At 36.8% G+C, this 11,021-nt stretch overlaps 1 protein-coding gene across 5 annotated transcripts in view; it reads right to left on the bottom strand.

The window, feature by feature from the left end:
* Positions 1-5,772: 5,772 nt before the first annotated feature.
* TFAP2D (transcription factor AP-2 delta) overlaps positions 5,773-11,021 on the bottom strand; it is a 51,095-nt gene continuing 45,846 nt past the window's right edge. For all 5 annotated transcript variants that reach the window (XM_035322533.1, XM_035322531.1, XM_035322534.1 and 2 more), the window contains one exon: positions 5,773-6,276. In XM_035322533.1, coding sequence (XP_035178424.1) covers positions 6,057-6,276 — 220 coding nt within the window. In that variant the 3' untranslated portion in view covers positions 5,773-6,056. The remainder of the gene's footprint in view (positions 6,277-11,021) is intronic.

Genomic DNA, 11,021 nt, shown 5'->3' with positions numbered 1-11,021 from the left:
TTTCTATGCAATCATGGAGAAGGCAATTCTGAGAGCATATATCTCATTTTAGTTTGGTTATCTAAATATTAGTATTCAAGGTTAGCTAGTTTGCTAGGTTGAGTCCAGTGTCAATGGAGACGGATTAAGATTCTTGACACTTTTCCACTGTGGTCAACTGAGAAAGATGAACCTAATATAAATCATCACATCTAGCTTGGATCCCTGTTTTAGGACAGGACAATTGCCAACCATTTTATCTTTTGATATACCAAGAATGAAATAGAGTTAATGGCTTCAAGATGAGATAAACATTTAAGATAACCACAATTACATGTGATAATCCCTGTATACTTCTAAACTCTGAATAAACTGATTTCTTTATTGTAGCATAGGAATACTATTATTGGTATTCCTCTGCTGTGTGTGTCTTATATATCAGATAGAATAGGTCCTGTAATGTTAGAGAGACAGTTCTTAGACATCTTGGTTGTCCATTTTTTTATGCACATATAGACATTATTTTCAAGCACAGAGAATTCAGGGTTAAATCAACATAGATTTTATTGCCGTGAAATGTTCATTCAAATGTGGTCATTATCATCTTAGACTCACATAAAACAGGTAGCTTGTATATGAAATAGAAATATAAAAATTATGTTTTTCACCACTGAATGGTAAATTAAATTAAGTAAAAACCAAACCAAAAAACAAAACCCCAAACCAATAAATAGGACATTGTTGGTGACCCAGTGCGCACTCACATTTAAATACAATCACAACAGCTGTATAGAATAGAATTAATTGTACAAAATAAAGAAAAGCAAAGAATAGAAATAATAATAACAATATAAAGATTAGACCTCTCTAAATGACTTTCACCTGGCAAAGGAAAATGTCATTATCTTCTTCTCTCCCTCATTCCCCACACATCTGTACTGAAAGTCTTGTTGAACCTGTAACAAGGGCAGAGGCAGATGCTATGTTTATAATTACAGATCCTGTATATTTGTTGATTTTTCCTTGTGTTGCAGGCCTGTGTCTTCTATTAATGGTGGTTGTTTTTTTCTTGACCATAAAAATAAAGAGTAGAGCAGCAGAGTTATCTCTCCAAAAGGTAAAAAGAAAATCAAATGACCTTCAAACTCATCAGCAGCCCTTTTGGGTACCTAAGATATCTAAGACCAAAACTGCTTGTTGGTGTGAGGAAACAAACAAACTAACAAACAAAGGCAGTAAGAGAAATCGGCTCTTAGAACACTAAAGTAGCCCCTCCTGAGCCTTGCTGCAAAAATATGATCAGCAGCTGTGGCACTGAGTCATGTTCAAAGGAAGAGATGAGCTGGGGAAATATTTACACAGAGGTCCAGTATTTGGAAAGACTATATATTGTGCCTGCTTAGTAGCAGATATTTTGTTGCTGTTTTTAGGAAGAGTTAAAGAGAAGCTTCAAAGAGCAGATTCCTTGTTGATTTGGAGAGCTGAAGTCTTTTCCCAAAGAATGTTGGAATTTCTCTTTAAAAAATAAAAAGAAGTAAATGAAAGGTCCAAAGTCACCCCTTGTGCCAGGTCTCCAAGGCAACAGAATGACACCTGGAAAGAATTAGGTGTTAGGATGACAGCCTGAAGGACAAAACTGTTGATAGTCTTCAGTTGTAGGTTGCTGTTTGTCTGTGGTTCACTCCCCTCTACAGACCTTATGAATGCTGTACCAGTTCTCGTCACCTGCATAAAACTCTCCCTTTGTTACACATCTCTGCCATTTAGTTGTACTAATGGAGGTCTTTGTGAACAGAAACCCAGATCTTAGGGCAGAAGTTGGAGATAAGAATGTCAATCCTAGCTCTTTTAGAGACTTACCTTCTAAACTTAGTCAGTGCAAGAGCTGTTTGTACTTGTCTTACTCACAGTGAGTAACACCTTGCTCTATAAAGAAAGGCATGTGGTTAGTCAGTGTGTTTACTTCATCATTAAATTGCTAATAAATCCAAGCAGCAATGACTGGTTTTTGGGAGTCAGCTGTACTACTTAATGTGTTTTGATAGTCATGGAGGGTGAAGTGTAATGTATACAAAGCTGGGAAATAGCCTGAAATACAACAGGATCTAAATACACGTCCAACACTTGACCGATGAATCTAAGCATTTCTATGTTTCAAAAATTGTAATGATTCATTGCTTTGGCCATAGAGGTTTGGTCACTTGTCTGTACATAGACGTTTTGACCAGAGTGAAATAAATAATTCCATGATTTTTCAAAGGGAGAACATCTTTTGTCATCAGATTTATTTCAAAGTCAAAAAGATACAAATATACTTGAATTTGCTACCAGTGAGCACCCAGTAACTTCAAACCATGCCCTTCCTTCAGGCTGATCTAATTCATGAATGTGTTTTGAGGTGGGAACTTTTCCACAGAGACAAGGATTTAGAAATGGAGAACAACACACAAACAAACAAAACCCCATGGGAACATTGTGCATGTATGTGTGGAAAGTGAAAGAGAATTTAGTCCAAATTTTTAACAGGAACATCAGTGAATTCATTAATTAAAACCACACTGAAAGTTCCTGTTCTGAAAACCAAAGGCTTTTTGACATGAAACTGGTCTGATAACTAATTCAACAGAAAAGGTAGCATCGATTACTTTTTTTTTCTTCCAATAAAATTAAGTACAGATTAAAATAAATAACAGAGAACCTGTGAATGTCAACAAACATTGCAGCTACCCTTTTGAAATAATTTTGCCTTTAAAATATGCTAAGATACTAAAAGAAAAATAAGAAAGATGAGGATGTAAAGGCAGATAGACACTTAATGGTAAGAATCTCTAGGAATTCAATCATCTTGACTCAGATCTGTAGTGAAACCTTCCCAAAAATCTGTAGAGGTCATCAAGGTTAAAACTGGATGTTCTGGGTTCTCAAGAGTACTCAGTTTTCTTTAATATTAATAGATCAAAAGATAATCAAGGTCAAAAATAATTTGTTGCCTGCAGAGCAGAGACTTGTAGTGATTATGCAATAGGAAAAGATGTAATTGTTTAAATAAATTATTGTTGGAACCTTAGACCATATTGCAAATAGGTGAATATTTCAAATAATGCTGTATACATATAATTTTCCAATATCAGACATTTGAATATGATTGTAATAAAACACTGCTTTTTCAACAGCTTTACAGAATAATCTATACAACCAGTCATTCTCCCATCTCCAGAAGATTGATATTTTAGTGAAAAACTTGAAAAGGATTTATAAAGCATTTTTCTTCTCTTTTTTCCCTCCTTTAAAATATAATTAAAATTTATTATCATCTTGAAGTGCAGGACCATAAATAAATTGCTTTACAGTACATTTTTATGTGGCAAATCTGCATATCTGACACGGTCAAACATTTAAATTTCTCTCCCCCTCTCTCTTTCTCCCCCTCAGTTTGGACAACAGGAAAAGAATGAATTTATTTTTCACTTTTAAACAGTGGTTACCTACTCCCACACTCAAATATTTCATATTCTAGAAGGGTTCTGCAGTGTTTCTGTAGAAGGTATCATGAAAGAACATTCATTTGATTTTAGCACTCTGTGACAAGGTGCTGGAGTGAAGAATCCATTCAGCAAAGTTTACGTTCTGTTAGGCACTTAGCTGATCTTAGTGGATTAAGGAGGAGGAGTCCCATGGAGATGCATCTGTTTCCCTCATTGCATAAAGGGAGGATAGACTGATAGCACTAAAGTAGGTACCTAAGTTATATACCTACTATGAGCAAGGAGAAATCTAAGCAAAATCACAGGATCTTTCCTTCTCTCTCTCTCTCTTCCTTCCTTCCTTCCTTCCTTCCTTCCTTCCTTCCTTCCTTCCTTCCTTCCTTCCTTCCTTCCTTCCTTCCTTCCTTCCTTCCTTCCTTCCTTCCTTCCTTCCTTCCTTCCTTCCTTCCTTCCTTCTATAAGCAAATACGGACTCCATTAGTTTTAGCTTGTTTTCTTGCCTTGATGGCAATGTCCTTACTGATCTCAAGAGGAATAGTACCATGCCATAACTGTTCTGTTTCCTTCCTACCTTTGAAAGCTGAGGATGATCTTGTTAACTATCTCTCTACATCATTCCTGTAAATGCTTTTGGACAGTTTTTATAGCCCCTAGATTGATAAATCCAAAGCGGGTCATGCAAAATGTAATGTATTTTAACTAGATCTAGAAAATGACAATGTGTATGAGCACTTTTATCCCTGGCTTCCATCTTATCTAGTTGAGAAAAAGACACACTTCAAGGGCATGATTCATTGCTGTTTTGAGGTAAGATGAAGAGTACACTATAAGTGCCTCTTTCTCTCCACTGATTATAGGGAGAAGAGGTTGACCAGTCCAGTTGTAGTCATGCGCAATACAAAATACCACCATTAAATTCCAGCTATTATCCATGGAGAAAGACTGGCCCTTCCAGACGATCCCTTCCACCCATCCTAGGCACTTGGTGTGCAGGACAGGTGGCCACCCATATGTCTCTAGTGCTATCTTCTCAGTTCCTCCATATTGTCTTTCAGGAGAGTCCAGACACCCTATTGGTTTCTTGACATATCTGTCAAAACTATGTGGCTGTCTTGGACACCCTAAAGCATCTCGCATAGCTATAAACGCTTACACATGGACAACTGTATTTATTTTTCCTACTGTAGAAAGAAATGAATTGTCTTTTGGAAGAAAAGATCTTATTATGTTGATTTTAAAGAGTTTGAAGGTCAATATAACCACACCCTACAATATCAATCCTTCCTAAATTTCTCAATAAAATGATACGAGAGAAACAAGAAAAGGAATTAAATGGAAGTCTCATTGAAGAAGTTAGAATGTGGCTGGGAAATGCCTCTTGACTCAGAGGCTTGAGCTCAAACTATGCCTCCAATGTTTTCTTTGTGAGGATGTGTGCTGGGTGGTGAACTAATATTTCAAAATACAAAAAGTTATTAACCACTTAGCTGCTGTGGACTGTACCAACCTATCTTACTTGCCATTTTTATTTATTATTTATTTATTTTCTGTAAATGAGTGGATTCTGTTAGACCTCTGCACCTCAGCTGGATTTCTGAAAACAATAAAGCTGCAGAAACAAGCCGTTGAAGAAAAAACATCATAAAATCATGGCAACACAAAAGGTGGCTCCAATTGCCTGCATTGATCCTGTTGAACAGAGACCCAGGTGTGGCAGACTGCAGTGTTGTGGGACCAAGGGCTGAGAAGATAGAGGACAGAAGCCCATGCAGTCATTTAATCTGAAGTTCACAGAGGGATCAGGGCTCTTAATTAAACTATCAAGTGTGGATTTTTTTTTCCCCATTTAGTCTGCCATGCTCTTCTCACAAAAGACACCTTAGCTGCTTGAATGGCCAGGACAGATTCCTAACAGGTTCTGGTCTCATTCCAGTGTAGCTTTATTGTACAGTCCCACGTGGAGATATGCAGCCCCCAATACCAAACAGTTAATTTGTCCCATGACCCACAGATTCCTCTCTTGCCAGGTATCCATATGATTTTCCCAATGATGTCTGGATCAGGCATTTCTGATGGATCAGAGGAAGCCCTTCTTTCAATCTATCCAGCATGTGAGCAAAGCCAGTATGCTGGAACTGCATGTCCCACAACCGATGTGCTGGACCTAACTGTGCTGCCAGAGAAGAAAGTGCTTCAAGTTAGCCTGTGACAAATTTCATGTGCCACCTCAGCCAAGTCCAGAAGTGCTTATAAAAACAGTGTTAGTGTATCATTCAGAACAATCAAATACTACGTGCACGAAAAAGTAGTTTAGAGCAACATAAATTTTAAAAAAGTGACAATTTCATCACACAATACTGTACACTGCTGTTCTTAGGATTGAATACTTTCCTCTCTCATGCTCTCTCTTTTTCTGTTTTAATCTTTCTCTTTTTTCTTTCCTTTTTTTTTTTTTCTTTTTTCTTTTTTTTTTCCGTTTTTCCCCCCTTTTTTGGATTTGGTCCACTGGAGATAAATTGCCCTCAATGATATATATATTTAAAAAAAATATCAGCAGCAAGACTCTCTTGAAATTGATTCTGTTTGATGTAGCTAGTCTGTCTTTTCTGTTTTGCCCTCTTTCACAGCAGCCTCTGAAGTTTTCCGCAGGGGGGCTTTCTCCGAGTTGGCGTGTCCTTGGCCAGATTCCGCCGCTCCTCCGTTTTTGTGCGATGTGTGCTTTTCCAAGTAGTTCAGCATTTCACTGAGAACAGTTTGGAAAGTGCTTAGGGCAGCACATATTGCAGGAGTTCCAAAACCATGAGTGATCAAACTACAAATGGGAAGGAGACAAAAAGAGAAAAAGAAATACACACACAGGCATAAATATATTTGCACTCACATACGTCAAAGAGTTTACAGTAAGCTGATTTCGCTATAGTGAAATTCAAGATTTGCTCCCTAAACTATTTATTACCTGCAGGAGAAACAGAAAGGAAAATAACAGAGCAGAAGAGCAGACTACACACAGCTTCAAAGGTTGTTTTTGGTAGGAGTATTGCTTCTGAAACACCGTGGAACAGATCTGCGGCTGATGCAGATTGACACAGTATTGTTGACTTCAGAGAGACCAAGAGAAATCCATGCCAAAGACCCTCCAGCATTGCTACGCTTCTTGTCCCGGAAGGTTTGGCTCCCTTCTTTATCAGATATATGAAACCAGTTCTGTGTGGTTTATCCACTCTCCCAGGTCAGACTGTTAAACAACAAGCTTTGATTATCCTACACGGAATTATGTATAGTTGCATATGTATTAAGAAATTATGCAATGCCAGGGCAATAGGCACAGTTTGGTCTTGTCTATGCTGCTAAACCCTCTGAATATCCAACAGTGGGGAATCCAAACCGCCCTTTGGGAATAGCTCCTGGCCATTGCTAAGGCCCAGCAACACCCAGGAAATGTTTCATCTAGAGGTAGTTCAGCTAGGCTAAATACACAGATTTTCCTAACAAATTAATAGAAAAAATAACCAAGTTCCAACATCTCTTGCTGTGGTGATGTTGAATTTCCTAGAATAGATTTATCTAAATGCATCTTTCACCTAAATAATGTGTTTTCTCAAGTTAACGCTGAATTTGTTCTTGTTTTCCTGAACTGCAAGGCAGATGAATTTCACTGTTGCTCCTCACAACAGTTACTGAAATTACGTATTTGTGTCACTTGAGATGCTTTTGGGCATCTGCCTGGCTTCAACTTGCAGATACAGGAACATGAGTGTTTGTTCCTGTGTCAGATAACAGCTTTGCAAGGATTTTTTGCAAGGATTTTGGAAATGGTAACAGAGACCACTCTTTAGGCAAGTGACTCCAGCCCTGCCAGCTTAAATGCTACGTGTACACTACACCTTGTTCACATAAGGCTCAAGGCACCTCATGTGGGCAACCAAATTCTTTTTATCATTATAATAAATCATTTTGATAACTTGTAGGTGGAAAAACAAGAACAAAAACAAGAAGCAAAAACAATGAACCAACTAAACAAAAATCCTTCCTGCTTTTTAACTTTCATATAGAAACATAAGTGGAAAATTATTTCAGAGGTTGAAAAGTCATTGCAGTATTTAAAATATTTATTTCAGACATCCCAGTTCTGCTTAGGGAAGAAGAAAACAAGGAAATGATAATAAGCTGATTTTTGACTCTGCAGATATTTTTCAGAAATCAATGTTTTATATCGGTTTGGGTGAGGGAGAAAAACCACATTACAATGATTCTTCCAAAACAATAACTACTGAATCCCATTCTAGTTAAGATTTTGCCCTTATGGTAACTCTCTGGGTGTCTGAGGTACCACATCAGTAAACCCTGATCTAAAGCAGAGAGCCACACATAGGTTAGAAATGGTAACATTGCATTTCAGTGAGAACTCCTCTCCTCTGCATTTCGGCTTCATAGTCTTTCCAGATGTTTTAGAAACAGTAGAAAAATAGTGGTCCAGGGAATAGAGGTTATACAAGACACGGACAATTGCCAGAATACTGGACGTATGGAAAACAAATATGGGAAAGGTTCCAACATGTCTTTCAGGGTGATCTTTCTGTCTCTGCTGGACGTGGGAACCTTGTTTGCTAGGAATGCCATCATCCTAAGAAAGACACCAAACTTATGTGAGTCCTAACCAAAATGAGAGCTCAGTGGGGAAATATCTCTCCTTTTCAGATTGGGAATGGTCCAGTCTTTTATGAAAGGTCTCCCAAAGGTGATTAACAAATAACTCACTCTTAAAATGTTTATCTATCAGTCTCCAGGCACTTTTCAAAGCAGGAAATTATGTTTATCTCAAGTTAGTAATGAGAGGAAAATGATAATTAAATATTTACAAGGACTGTTTTGCAGACATCAGTTAATGATACCACATGACTCTTGAAGTTTGTACTCTTGAAATTTGGATCTTTTCAGTTTAACATCAAAGAGAGGTAAAAATATACGGCTTTAATTTCAAACTTTTCATTTTTTTGTTTTTGAGAAATGTTTGGCTTACCAAGAAAAAAAAAATCATCATCATTGTCTGATGTTTTTAATACTTGCAGAAACAATGTCAGCCATAGCATACAAATTAGATTATTTTTAGCCCTTACAATTCTGATATTTAGGAGTCAGGTGATTTCAAGATTTTGTGTTGCACTTTATCTTCATTTCTGTCTTTCATAAGTCCAGAGGAATGAAAATGTCAAGAAGCTAAGATTATCATAGAGCAAGAAAAATAAAGTCCAAAAATATCATTACTAGTTATAATATTTTATGATTTTTACAGTGCTTGTATGATCTTCTGGGTCCTGTTTGGGGGAATTGACTATACTGAAAGATGTATAAAATATTAATGATCTTGTGTGCAAAATAAAATAGTTTATTAACTTTAAGAGTTGACAATACCTGCAATCATTAATTTCCAGTAGACAAGAATACTAAGTTTAAGAAAGGATTGAATAGCGAAGAATTCTCCTGGTCTGCTTGTCTTTGAACATTTCCACTCTTGAGCAAAAGAAATAGTACTGTGTTCATATAATAGTTCAATACACCCTGAAGAGTAAAGTTGGAATACTGCAGTGAAACCTTACAGAGATTGGCTCAGAAAAAAAAATATCCATAGGGTTAAGAATGAGGGTAGAAGAATTTAATGTTCTCAAATGCTGAACAAGACTGTAGAAAACAGCAGAATGGGACAAAGTCTGATATTAAGATATGTAAGCAAAAATGTCAACTTGTAGCTGTATCCATCAACAGTGTCTAAACTTCCATTACAATCAAAGAGGACTCAAGTCAGTTTCCTATGTGTAAGAGTCTTCACTGATTTGAGATGCCCTATGGCACCTAAGACATCAGCACAGAATTGGTAGGCATGATATAGAACTTAAGTTCACCTTGCTTCTAAGTGTTTTGAGGCCATGCAGGTTATCATGGTGCATCTTTGTGCACTGGTACTATACACTGATGTTTAGGCAACTGAATTGTGCCCTGGGGATTTATTCAATATTGTCAGAGATGTGTGGAGTATGACTAAGCATATCAAAAGCTACACAGTTTTATTATTATTTTATTTTATTTTATTTATTTTCTGGCTACACCATGAATCTGAGCAAGAATGTTTGGTGGCGTTTTAGATGTCTTATATTAACAAGATATTTGTGCCAGGTGAGCAGGTAATGCAGAGGGCTTACAGAACACCCTTTTAAAGCAGAAATGTGCTAATGGTATACCTTGTAGTATCTAAAAATATGTCTCATGTTAATGTTTATTGTGTTATATCTTTCCATAGATATAGTGAAGTTCCCTGACTACATGGGAAGCTTAAACAACCAGCTGATATGAAGACACATTGATATTAGTATTTCATACTGGACAGAATCTTGAACTTCTTGCCTGAAAACTAATGTTCAGAGGAAACGAATTCTGTGGGGTGAGTTATGCATCTATTACCTTTACAGATCTGCTTATTAAGCTTTTACGCACCACAAATAATCCAAAAGCAGTTTTTTTTTTCAAGGCAGATTTGTATTTATTATTAAACAACAACAACCAACCAGCCTTGAAAGGGCACTGCAGTCTCATGACAACTCATTTGATTCCTGTTGAATGTATTCTTCCCCACAGATGGAGATATGCAAAGCCTATTAACTTTCCCATAATCTTCTGAAAGAAACCATTTTATAGAAAATTTCTGACCAGCTCTCCATGGCACACTCCTGTGAGAATGTATTTTTTTTTTTTTTTTAGCCCAGCTTTATGTAATGAGCATAAAAAGGCTGAGAGATATTATTTTCTATTTTATCCTACATTTTTATGAGTAGTTCCCATTACTCTAATTTTGGTGAGATTTGTTTATGTACAAGTCTTTGACAAAGCTAAGAAAGACAGATAATTTCCCTTTGCCAATGAAAGTAAGTTTCATTGTAAGCTGGGAAGAAATTCTGATTTTACACTGAAATCCAAAGTGTGACAAGCAGAAGACTAATGGCAAAGCATTAAAACACACTTCCTGAAAGTCACATTTAAATGTGTGATTTTTAGACTGACTGAGCTCCCACTAAATTCAGTTCACTTTTGTTTGTGCTTCACATCTACTAAGAGGGTTGCTTTCATTGTAAGACTTTGTTTTGGGTTTAAGATCCTAAAATTAAACTTAGAGTTTTTATAGTGGAATCATTTGAGTATTCTTGGTGTTCTAGTACATTTCATTGCAAACCCTAAAAGCAAGAAACTTTATTGTTTTAAAAGGTAAGGTTAAAATCTTTGATTTTGGTACTGTTTATGAAGAGATGCAGAAAGAAGGCAATGAATAGCAGGTCAATCTATTATAAATCCTATGCTTAAAGACATCCAGACCAGCCTGCAATCCTGCTCAGTGCTATGATGCAATTATGTATGCTCATATTTTAATGATGGCATTACTTAAAAAAGAAAATCTCCAAGTATGCCTGAAGGCTTGGACTCTTGTTTGGCAGCTACCTCAAGGACTTCTCCATACCCTAGGCTGGTGAAACTTCAACATGCGGCAAAAGAAGAAACAGATTCCCTCTT

Source organism: Oxyura jamaicensis, chromosome 3 (genome assembly GCF_011077185.1).
Source record: "Oxyura jamaicensis isolate SHBP4307 breed ruddy duck chromosome 3, BPBGC_Ojam_1.0, whole genome shotgun sequence".
In the NCBI taxonomy this organism is placed as follows: domain Eukaryota; kingdom Metazoa; phylum Chordata; class Aves; order Anseriformes; family Anatidae; genus Oxyura; species Oxyura jamaicensis.
This window is presented reverse-complemented; position numbering and strand designations above follow the sequence as displayed.